We start from the raw sequence: 12,663 nt of genomic DNA on the forward strand, positions 1-12,663 counted from the left end.
CCCTCCACTTAAGTTCAACAACGATTTACATTAACTCCAGGTTCTTTTTTTCAATCTTTGCAATACCGTTTCTTAAGCTGCCATCATCAGAGTACTTCACTCCTAAACTTTGAGCCTGCATCTGTTCAGGACAGGATATCTGTCATAAGCACAGAATAATCATCACACCTAAGAAAATTCACCAATGTCTTAGTATTATTAAATACCCTAGTCTACGGGTTGGCAGACCTTTTTCTGTAAAAGGTCAGGTAGCAAATACTTAGGGCTTCCCAGGCCACGTGGTCTCTGTCACAGCTACTGGTACTCAACTCTGTTGTTGCTCTAGACATTTAGTAAATGAGTGGACACAGCTGTGTTTTGGTCATACTTTACAGGAAAACAGGCAGTGGCTTATTCTGGCCCACAGTTGCTATTTTGTTGATTCTTCCTCCGTTCCACTCAGTTTTCCTTAGTTGTCTCAAAAGAGGCTTTTATGATTTTTTTTCTAGAAGGTGAATTTTTAACATTTTCCCACCTTAATAATTTTGTCTAGGGTGATTGATTGATAAAGAATTCCTTGTAATTATTAACACAAGAGTTACTTGGGAACATCACAACAATTTTGCTCTAAAGATCTGTCTTGCAGTGGGATATAGTTTAGAGGTTCTGTTGTGGTCACAAGCAGCTGGATTGTATTTCCTGTTAAATATTTGTTGCCCTTGGAAGTGAAAAGGTACCTTCTACAACCCATTCATACTGCAGAACAGGTCTGATGGCTGACCACAATACCATTTAGCTAATCAGTGTGCACAAGGGTAAGATAAAATTTTTTCCTTAGGCTTCTCTTTGAAGATGGAAGTATTGATGCTGCTGTTATTGTTAGTATTCCATTTATAATATTTTGCAATCAAAGGAGTCTTTCCCACTTCCCCTCATTCTGATGTCAAGACTGAGTAAACCACTTGAAGGACTCAGGGACTCCTTTTCATGGTCACTGAGTCTGAGAGGCTGCTAAATGTGATTCTAGATTTTGTCTACCAGGTCAAGATTCCACTGGAAGATGGTAACAAGATTGCATTCTATTTAAACCCTTCTGTACAATTTCTTTGTATTAATCATATGTAGTACTCTGAAACATTTCTTAATAAAAAGAGAAAATTGAACTCTAGATGTTTATATATTCAAATTGACTTAAATGGTTTGTTTTTGCTTTTGTTTTTAATTTCTGGTAACTATTTGTAAAGATATTCCATGTAAGTTTACAATTTTAATAATTAAGATTGCTAAAAGTAATGAAATAAGACTTTTAAAAATTTGTGATTTGTGTTAATACAGGGATATCTTTTCATCTTGGTTTACAATTTATTTTGAATTAGCACACAGTTTGGAATTTAATGAGCATAAAATTATTCCATTGAATCCACTGTGTATAGAAAGGAGCATTTCTTTTTTTTTTTAAGATTTTATTTATTTATTTTTAGAGAGGGAAGGGAGGGAGAGAGAGGGAGAGAGAAACATCAGTGTGCAGTTGCTGGGGGTCATGGCCTGCAACCCAGGCATGTACCCTGATTGGGAATCGAACCTGCGACACTTTGGTTCGCAGCCTGCGCTCAATCCACTGAGCTACGCCAGCCAGGGCAAAAGAAGCATTTCTTTTAGGAAAAGACTAAAAAAAAAAAAACCTAGTAATCTGTTAGAGTGTTTTTTGTGTAATCATAATCATTCTGAACTTCCTTTTAATCTGATTATGTTCCTTTGTTTTAAAGTCAACAATTTAAATCCGTAGATGGAGTAAAATGTAGCATTTGAAAGGAAGCACTAGATCTCGGTGTGTGTGGTATGGAATGATTACCACATGAAAAATCACGTCACTGCAGAAGACATGAATTGAGTCCACTTGTGTTTCAAGAAATAAGACATTTATATATGTATATGCTTATAGCCAAATATATAAATGCATAGAACAGTACATGGCAGGTGTTAATATAGTGTATGTTTTAAATGAGGTAAAAATAAGTAAAATTTAAAAATTTTTTCTGGTAAAAAGTGGATGTCCCAAAATTATAGCTAAAATATTTGGAATTACCTATTGATCTAGAAATGGGATTGGCATATATGAAAGCATTCTATTTTTGCAGTTTTAGACTCCTGATTACTTTATAGCTTATAACTCTTGTATTTTCCATTTTGAAATGTAGAAAATTACCAAAGAAATGGATGATTTTCTACAAAAATTGAGACAGAAGGTCAAAATCGGAGTAGTAGGTGGCTCGGACTTGGAGAAAGTGCAGGAACAACTGGGAAATGACGGTAAACTATACACTGCTAATTACGTTTTGGTAAAAGATTAACTTCTTAGGAGGATATTGAGAATGGTAGCCCTGAACCTTCACCCCTGCTTCCTTGTTTGGGGAAACATTTTTACTGTCTTTATTTTCTTCTGTTTTTAATCCTATAAATAAATTTCTAGAGTTGCTGGTAGATTCACCTAGAATGGTGAGTGTCTGTGTCCTTGCCCTTAATACTTCTTGTCCCCATCCACTGCCCTTCTGGCCTCAAGCTCAGGCCCTGTCTCCTGACTGTCCTCACCCAAGCATTGCCTTGGGTGCCCTCTGAGGCTAGGGACCTCCTCTCCATTGTCCTAACACAGTGTGTCCTAGAGTTCCCTTTGTCATAAGTCACCCAGGCTACCCCATACCCTACTGAACCACAATCACCAGTGCAGGACCCCAGGAAGCTGGAGATTTTTATAGGCCTTTCACTGTAGATTATGACTCAGTAGGTCTACAGGGACTGATAAACCTATTTTAGAAACTCTCTCAGTCTGTGAAGATGAGGTCTTCTTTCAGAGCCCTCACTGGAGTTTAGCAGTTGGTAATAAGTGTTAATCAAGAAATAGAAACAAGTTTCAATTGAATTTTGTTTTGGTTGCAGTGGTTGAAAAATATGATTATGTGTTTCCAGAAAATGGCTTGGTAGCATACAAAGATGGGAAACTCTTGGGTAAACAGGTAGGTTCTTGAGTATCCAAACTGTCTACTACTAGTAAAATGTTTTCTGAAAAGATATTTGACACTGTCTGCCTCTGGGGAAGTATATTTGGGAGCTGAAGGGTGGGGGGGCTAAATCTTCACCCTGTATATTTTACATTTTGATTGTTGAACTATAGGACTATTACATATCCAACTTGTTAACTTTATTTTTATAATTGTTTTTTAAGGATACATAGTCTAATATTTCTATTGCTATAGCAGAGACTAGGGCAAGCTGCCTCACTACAAGCATATTAAGAAGTACTATGCAGCTCTTATTAGTATTAGGATCATTCCATCACATACATGAGAAAGCCAAAGTGGGGTATATAAATTTTCTATCAGAATTAGTATATATTTTGGTTGAATAAAAGCAGCAGCAATAAGCTCTTTAGGCCTTCCATTAAGCATTTGAAAGACAACGAATCCAAAAATCTTGACTAATGAAGCTGAAAGTGCTTTTGACTATGCCCTCACCATTTTGCCTAATGTTTTCAACTAGAGAACAAAGGGAAAGAAGGAAAAAGGTGGTGGGTTAGTCACCCTCACTCCTGCATCTGCCTAGTGATCCTCAGCTGCTAGTGGCTGAAGACCTTTTTGAAAATTCCTCTCACTGAATTGAGTAACTCAAGTATTTTCTTTATCCTAGAATATTCAAGGTCACTTGGGTGAGGCCCTAATCCAAGACTTAATCAACTACTGTCTGAGCTACATTGCAAAAATTAAACTCCCGAAGAAGAGGTGGGTTTGCCTTTAGCAAAGAGGCTTCAACAGAATATGGAGTGACGTCTTTGGGTGGGTGGTGCTCATTTAAGTCCAAAGCCCAGTGCTTAATAAAGAATCACTGGAAACCTTCTGCAAAGTCAGTGGTAGAAGAATGATCTTATAAAGGACAGCATGTCCACTTGATGGAAATTGAAAACAATATACCTTCAAAGGCTACCAGTTAGGGGAAGCACCTGTGAATCAGCAATGTGAAAAGAGCAACATAAAGCCCAGACCTGGACATCTCGAACCAGAGACCAGCAGACCAAATCCCACACAAAGCCCAGTTTGGTTGTCCCACAGCATTAAATCATGCCTAAATTAACTGTTGTCATTTAAAAGTCTGATTTTCCATTTTGAAATGTCTGGAATTCTGGCTTCTGTTGCATATGAAGAGCTGACAGATGGATGCCCTATTCCACATAGCAGCACCACCCCACCTCCAGTCTTTCACAGGCCACTTCACTTATTTTTCTGATTTTTGTATGCATTTGATTTGGGAACCTACCTCTTGGATCTGTCATCCCACTCCATTCTTAAATAACAACATAATGTACATACAGCTCACAGTTAGAAGATTGGCAGGAGCCCTAGCTCAGGTGATTACAGCATCATCCCATGCACCAAAGGGTTGCAGGTTCACTTCCTGATTGCAGGCAACCCATCGATGTTTCTCCCTCTCCATCTGTTGCTAAAATCAATAAATATGTCTACTCGTGAGGATTTAAAAAAAAATTGGCAAGAAATGGATACACATTAACAGGGGCTGTTTCTTAGTGGTGAGGGTACAGGTAGTTTCTTTGAAATACTTCATTTTCTTGTCAGTGTTCTGCCTTTTATATGGAACACCTATGATCAGGGGGAGAAACATTGTTTAAAAGGCAAACTTCAGGATAATGCTGTACTTTTGAGACTGTCAGAATTGATGGAACAAGTGCCCCTGCTCAACACCTCCAATCAGTGGGCAAAGGGCTTTCCTTCTCCAATTGGTCCCATGGGATGAGACAGGCTGGACCCAGCTTGCAGCTGGGTGAGGGCACATGGGGGCTCATTATCCTGCTCTGTCTATTTCTGTGTGTATTAGAAATTCTCCATGGTGAAAAGTAAAACTGGATCTTATCTCCTAGGTCAGCTTAGTCTTCACCTTAGACTAAGCATTAAGGAAGGATATAAAAGATGAGGCAGAATGCTGTCCTCAGACAGGTGCCATCTAATGAGGGAGACCCAGGTGCGGAGCTGTAATTCCGAATTAGCATGACGTGCCTGGTGATTTGGGAGGCAGAGCTGAGACCCACCTCGATGAGCATTTGCCCTCGTTTCTCGGCAGTATAGCTAGTGTGCCCCATGTAGGTCAGGCAGATGCAGCCAGACTTCAGGGAGGAGTTGACTGCTTGGGAAACCACCTTAATTCTGATTTTTAAAGCAGAAGGCTGTCTAAGGTGCATCGACTTCCCTTTGTACCATGGGAATGAGAGTAATACTATGTCCTTGAGTTGGGGAAAATAATTGAGCTCTTTTTCTGACTGTTTAGGATGGGCAGCCCTAGGGTCGCCCTAGGGTCGCCCTGGGAATGGTCACCAGTCTCCTCGTCCCCTGGTGTACAGGTAGGAGGAGTAGGCTGGGACGGGGCTGGTGTACACCAACTCCAGAACCACTCAGATGGGGATTTTGAGAAAGTGGCGTAGGCTCACATGTTACATCTCTGCAAGTTAAGCATAGCAGGAACAGGATCTGGTGATTGCAGTTTTACTGTTTTTAGTTTACTTGATGAGTATTCACTGTTTCCCAGTATACAAATTACTTTTACATAAACAGGAACCTTTGATTTTCACAAGACCCTGCAGAGGTAACCAGAGCGAGTGCTGATAGCCCCTTTGTGAGGCTCAGAGAGGGGCGCAGAGTCACACGGCCTAGTGAGAGGTGATGTTGGCCTTGAACAGGTCCTCGGCTCCACGCTTGGCCTGTGTCCTCCTAGTGTTTACAAGTGGCCGATGGCTGGACATCAGGGCTGTGTGCCCGAAAAAGCAGGAGTCTAGGGGAAATGTTTCAGAGCCTCAGACATCAGTGTTCAGAACTGGAAGACACTTCAAAGTGCATAGTCTGTCACAGAACACTTCAGTTGCATTGTCAGAATGAGTAGCTTACAAGCTGTTTGAATTTTTAAGAAACTTTTTGCTGGCTTGTGTGGTTCAGTGGATTGAGTGCTGACCCGTGAACCAAAGGATCGCCAGTTCAATTCCTAGTCAGGGCATGTGCCTGGGTTGTGGGCCAGGTCTCCAGTTAGGGGCATGCGAGAGGCAACCACATGCTGATGTTTCTCTCCCTCCCTTCCCCTTTCTCCAAAAATAAATAAATAAAATTTTTTAAAAGAATCTTTTTGAGGCTCAAAGTGAAAACATGGTGGGGAAAGGTGTTTTGTTTTGTTTTTTTTTAAACCTATTCAGTTAAAGTAACTTAAAAATTGTCAGGCTGTTCTTGTTTTCTGTGGTCAAAGCAACCCCTTGAATAAGAGTCTGCCAATGGGTAACTTGCATTTCCTCAGTTATTAGAGAGGGTTATGGGGTGGTTCTCGGAACCTTTTCCTGTGTCGCATCACTTCGTAAAATCAGTGTCTTCAAGAGGTCACTAGCAAGGTTGTCTGAGACAGATTTTCAAACTCTCAGGGAACTTGGAGAGCTGGTCATCATTTCCATAGCTTTGTATTAACTATGAAATTCTGAGCCCAATGACAGCACTGTCCAACAGAAATACAATGTGAGCCACACATGCAGTCTTTTTTAAGATTTTTATTTATTTATTTTTAGAAGGAGAAGAAGTGAGGGAGAACGAGAAGGAGAGAAACATTGATGGGTGAGAGGGACATTAATCGGTTGCCTCTCACACGCCCGCAACCAGAGACCTGGCCCTCAACCCAGACTTGTGTCCTGACTGGGGATCAAACTGGAGACTTAATGGTCTATGCGACAACACCCAAACCGCTGAGCCACACCTGTGAGGGCAACACTTGCAATTTTAAGTTTTCTGTAACCATGTTAAAAAAAGAAACAGGAAATTAATTTTAGTATGTTTCATTTAGCCCCATATATTCCAAATATGTTTTACTTGCAATATATTCCAAATTATTTTAACATAGTCAATATAAAACATTATTCCTTTTTCCCATTAAGTGTTTGAAATCTCATCTCAGTTCAGAGTAACTGCATTTCAAGGCTCAGTAGCCACATGTGGATCATACCAGCCTCTGTCTTTTGGAGTCACCCAACTTTTTAGCCTAATTATCAATCTATAATGTTGTCCAAAAATCTTGTACTTCAGGAACCTGTCCCCTTTTTCTCTCCAGGGGTACTTTCATTGAATTCCGAAACGGAATGTTAAATGTGTCCCCTATTGGAAGAAGCTGCAGCCAAGAAGAACGCATTGAGTTCTATGAACTCGACAAAGTGAGTTTTTCTGACATATCCTGGCTTTGTGAAGATAAGAGGTACCACTTTGTGGCCATAGTTAAAGTGTGCAACCCAGTGGACAATCATTATCTTTTTGTTTCTCTCAGAAAGAAAATATAAGACAAAAATTTGTAGCAGATCTGCGAAGAGAGTTTGCAGGAAAAGGCCTCACGTTTTCCATAGGTATTGTATGTTCAAATGGGTTTCAAGCTTTGCCAACAGTTTGGCAGGGGCTGGTGGGTGCTTGAAATTGCATTGTGCCCACTTTTAAGGTGGGCAGGAGGATTTAAAGAGAAGTCATAATTAGGGCAAACTACTGTCCTGTGTAGTGGGCTGGGGAAGAGACTTGCCCAGCTAGGAAATGACTTCTGGGCTTCTGGGCTTACTTCTAAGTTCTTATCCAGCAAGAGTCTTCCTCCCTGCATTTCTCATGGTCAGAATAAGAGCATTTTGTTTAACGCCAAGTAGTAACTTATCCTCAGCCCTGGCTGGTGTTGCTCACTGGATTGACCGGCCTGCAAACCAAAAGGTTGATGGTTTAATTCCCAGTCAGGGGACATACCTGAGTTGCAGACCAAGTCCCCAGTTGGGGGCATGTGAGAGATGGCCAGTCGATGTATCTCTTGTGAATTAATGTTTCTCTCCCTCTCTTTCTCCCACCCTTCCCCTTACTTTAAAAATAAATAATTTTTCTAAAAATCTTAAAAAAAAAAAAAAGAACTATCCTCACACCTTTGGGCAGAAGATATTAGTGAACTCCATAGCAGAGAAATGGGATGAGAGCTTCCTAGATATATTAGACTTAATATGTTCTGGAATCACATACTGTTTGGAAAAGGCAAGGAACCTTAGCAGTCAGCTCAGCTGTTTCCACACATCAAGAAACCAAGGCCCAGAAAGGAGTAAGGCCTGGCTGGTGTAGCTCATTGGATTGAGCTTGGGCCTGCGAACCAAAGGGTCACTGGTTTGATTCCCAGTCAGGGCACATGCCTGAGTTGCAGGCCAGGTCCCCAGTAGGGGGCACATGAGAAGCAACCACACATTGATGTTCCTCTCCCTCTCTCTCCCTTCTCTCTAAAAATAAATAAATAAAATCTTGAAAGGAAGGAAGAAAAGAAAGGAAGAGCGAAAAACAGAAAGAAGGAAGGAATGATGGAAGGAAAGGAAAGGGAAAAGGAAAGGAAGTGAGGGACTTGTCTAGGCTCACCAGACTTTTATTAGCCATGATAGACCAGCACTCGAATGTTTCTTGTGGCTGAGACAGACTTCATCCCTCAACACTGATGTCTCAGGCTTGTTTTTTGGTGGAATATGCCCGTCAAATGCTTTAAGCGAGTTGGTTTCTCCTGTCAGTGCCTATGAGTCATCACTTAAAGTCCTTCCACTTTACCGGCTCTAATAAATGTGGGGTTGTGGGGAAATGGAAATGCGGAGGGATGGTATATAATAGATGAATGGGTGGGTTTTTAAGTATTCTTGAACTGTGAGATGAACATCTTTCTGTGACAAAGCTGCGAAAGGGATTTTGTTGCCTGTGAAAGCTGCCTATAAATCACCTCCCAGGTGATTTTCATTTTTTTTCTTTTAAGATTTTATCTATCTTTAGAGGGGAAGGGAAGGAGAAAGAGAGGGAGAGAAGAAACATCAATGTGTGCTTGTCTCTTCGAGTGCCCCACACTGGGGACCTGGCTTGAAACTGAGGCATGTGCCCTAGACTAGAAATCGAACCAGTGACCCCCTGGTCCACAGGCTGGCACTCAAATCACTGAGCCACACCAGCCAGGGTGATTTTCATTGTTCCAGCACAATGAGCTGCAATGCAATGTGTTGAAGCTGGAGATGAGCACAGCTGAATCCTATCAGATCACCCCCCCACCCCACCCACCCCAAGCTTCCTTTACACCCAGCTCTTGACAGAGCATCTAAATGCAAATGCATCCCTCCTTCTGAGCTGATATTCCAGGCCTCGTTTCTAGATTTTAGATGAAATAATGTTGGAAAAACTCATAAGGTAGAATGAACTAGAACCTATCCCTAAAGCAGTGTAAATGAACCATGCAATCCAGTTGCTGACACAAGTAAATGGCACGTTTTTCCAGTGACAGGTTATTAGCCTCCTTTCTACCTTTAACTTTTGTGTCCCCCCCTCACTTGGCAGGAGGCCAGATCAGCTTTGATGTTTTTCCTGATGGATGGGACAAGAGGTATTGCCTGGGACATGTGGAAAATGACGGCTATAAGACCATTTATTTCTTTGGAGACAAAACCATGCCAGTGAGTATGGAAGCGTTTTTTGCAGGTTCACTGTGCAGTTTGGCTTGCAGGGAAGAAGTGGACAAATGGGCTTTTTTCCTCTTACCCACACCTTACCCTGCATCCCAGCTCAAACTGGTGATGCTTCTGTCCTGTGAGGTGATTGAGGTCCCCTCCCCTCAGTGCTCAAGACACTCAGTGCTTGGACATCTCAGTGGAGGCGAGAATTGAGCCTTTGGGGCTTGGCTTTTGAATTAAATATTGCCCTCCTCCAGTGCCTTCCAGAACACCTGGCCCAGGGCTGTTGTCAAATGCTTTTTGCATTTCGGAGACCTTGCTCTTACTTTCTTTTTCCCGGTGTTTTATTTCCCAGGGGCATTCACTTTGGTTGGGCACTAGGAGTCCTAAATGAGAGGAGGACAAGGAGTCTGGAATTCAGGAGCAGGCACTGGGGACACGTAGGAGGGGAGGGGTCAGTCCTGGGCATCACACACAGGGTACAGGAGCTGTCCTGGGGGTGTCAGCAATCCCTAGTCCAGGACTGAGGCTAGACTGGCACTGGGAGCAGAGCCTGGTGTCCAAGACCAGCGCCAGCAGGAGGAATCCCTAGGAGGAGTTTCCCCAGAGCCAGCATGGCAGCAGAGGGAGGCTCTCCTTAGGGGACGGGTGGGTTCCCAAGGAGGTGGCCCTTGGGAGGCCCCAGGGGAGGCTCAGCACCAGGCTTTCACTGGCTAGCCTTGGGCTCAGTGGCTCCCTTTAAATTCCTCCTGCCCTCTGTGCCCTTCTGCCTTTCTTGCCACCAAGCATCCTGGGCTATACTGTACCAGCAGATGCATCAAAATGCTGCCTGTGGAGAGTGTTTATCCCTTCACTTCTGGCCCACTCCAGAACGCTTGCTGCTAAGGTCTACCCTGGGTAATAAATGAAAGAGCTGGTGGCACAGAACAAACTACCGGTACCTGCTCTTTAAATGAGCACGCTTTCCAGTCAACACACCCTCTCTCCACGGGTGGGAAAGATTCTAGTTCCCAAACGAATGTGGTGCCTTTCAGGGGCACCAGTGGGCCATTTTCTTCATGACAGGGAGAAGTGGTTTATACTCACATCCTCTCATTGCAATGCTCCAGAGTGCAGGCTTTGAGTAATTCGATGCTTTTAGGAAAAGTAAGCTGATGAAATTCACTACACCCAAGATGTAAGGAATGTCCAGAAGCTTCTTTGGTGCTTCCAAACTGGTGCCACTTCATACATGCTGAGAAGAGAGCTGTCAGAGGCCAAAACAGTTTTCTGTAAAGATGATGTTGTTGCCCTGGCTGGTGTAGCTCAGTGGATTGAGTGCCAGCCTGTGAACCAAAGAGTTACGGGTTCAATTCCCCGTCAGGGCACATGCCAGAGTTGCAGACCAGGTCCCCTATTGGGGGCATGTGGGAGGCAGCCACACATTGATGTTTCTCTGCCTCTCTTCCTCCCCCTCTTTCTGAAAATAAATAAAATCTTTTTTTTTTTTTTTAGAAAAGATGATGTTCTTGCTGTGTGTAAATAGTCATCTGAAGCCTCAGGTGGGACTTTATACAATTGAGCATAGTTTTTTGTTTTGGGGGTTTATTTTAGACTTTATTTATTTTTAGAGAGAGGGGGAGTGAGGGGGGAGGAGGGAGAAAAACATTGATCTGAGAGAGGAACATTGATTGGTTGACTCTTGTACATGCCTAAGTACCGAACCTGCATCCCTGGCATATACCCTGACTGGGAATGGAATAGGTAACCCTGTGCTTTGCAGGACAGCACCCAACTAACTGAGCCATACTGGTCAGGGCAGAGTGTAGCTCTTGAGAGAATCAGGTAATGGCTTTTGGGAATTTATTTTCTACTGCATTAACCACCACATTACCACACATCAGTTCTGTTGTTCTAAATCTTACCTGCTTTTAAAAAAATGGATACTGTTTGGGGGATGTTCCCCCATCCAATTTTTAAGTAATATGCATTTATTGTAAAAATTTTAGAAGAAGTAGCCTGGCTGGTGTGGCTCAGTGGATTGAGCACTGGCCTGAAAACCAAAAGGTCGCCGGTTCCACTCCCAGTCATGGTGAATGCCTGGGTTGCAGCTTAAGTCCCCAGCTGGGGTGAGCAAGAGGCAACCAATCAATGTTTCTATCACATATCAATATTTCTCTCCCTCTCTTTCTCCCTCCCTTCTCCTCTCTCTGAAAATAAATGAATAAAGCGTTTGAAAAAGAAAAAAGAAAATTAGAAATATGAAGAAGAAAGGATAAGTCACTTGTAGTCACAGCTGATTTGCCTCCCAGGCTTTTCTCTCTGCACAGTTAACCCCAAATGTGGGACCCCGGCATGTTCATTGTCTTATTTTCTGCCTTTCTTCTCTTCACATATTTTATTTCCCCCACGTTAGTGAGTCTTCTTTGCAAACAAGATTTAATGGTGGTACAACAAACAGTTCATCATTTAGGCGTAGTTCATTTCCCCACTTCCCTAGTAGAGGCACTTGCAGGTTGTGGATTTTTGCTGTTGTAACTAACACTGATGAACATTCTCAAGACATTCTTTGCCCTCCTCTGTGATTCTTTTTGTCAGTGGTTTCCGGGAAGTGGGAGCCCAAGTCCAGCCATCTAAACCTTCTAACAACATATTGATCCTGGAAACTAGGCAGAGAGCTGTTCAAATACTTACTTCAAACTTTTCATCATATTCAGAGACAGACATTTTGAAAACTTTTTTCTCTCTGTGTATCAAGGCAAATGTTTTTGCTGGCTTCCAGGGAAATGGCACCTGAGCTAAGAGCTGTCAGTCAGAAGCCATTTCTCCACCAAGCCCTCCAGGCTCCGAGGCCTGCCTGACCGCCTCCTCTGTCCTGGACACACAGCCTCCCTCTGACGGGATCTGATCTTACACAAAGCGTGCCGCTGACTCTGAGCACCTCCAGAGAGCAGAGCAAAGAGCTTGTCCCTTGCTTTTCTAAGTAGTAGTCAGCCCTGGAAACCCCGGCACCCTTCCCCTCAGACTCATTCAGCTTAGAGGCTGGGGACTTGGTTTGCTGCAGGGAAGGAGGTGGCTAGGGCTCAGGAAGATATGCCCCAGACTGCTCTGCCTGGCTTCCCAGGGGCTGCACCGGCCCAGTTGCCCCTAGCCTTTCTGAATTCTCAGGCGAGAAAACCTGCTTGCCCAATGTT

General features: G+C 43.0%; 1 protein-coding gene across 1 annotated transcript; it reads left to right on the plus strand.

Annotated features, from left to right (window-relative positions):
• The first annotated feature begins 2,153 nt into the window (after positions 1 to 2,153).
• Positions 2,154 to 11,019, plus strand: PMM2 (phosphomannomutase 2). The gene is made up of 7 exons (XM_045846547.1): positions 2,154 to 2,289; positions 2,914 to 2,990; positions 3,661 to 3,752; positions 7,117 to 7,216; positions 7,327 to 7,402; positions 9,378 to 9,493; positions 10,985 to 11,019. The coding sequence occupies exons 1-7, from the start codon at positions 2,193 to 2,195 to the stop codon at positions 10,991 to 10,993; spliced, it is 567 nt and encodes a 188-aa protein (XP_045702503.1). The 5' UTR covers positions 2,154 to 2,192; the 3' UTR covers positions 10,994 to 11,019.
• The last annotated feature ends 1,644 nt before the right edge of the window (positions 11,020 to 12,663 follow it).

The sequence above is a fragment of the Phyllostomus hastatus genome, unplaced genomic scaffold (assembly GCF_019186645.2).
Source record: "Phyllostomus hastatus isolate PE091 unplaced genomic scaffold, TTU_PhHast_1.1 phas_contig_499, whole genome shotgun sequence".
Lineage (NCBI taxonomy): Eukaryota > Metazoa > Chordata > Mammalia > Chiroptera > Phyllostomidae > Phyllostomus > Phyllostomus hastatus.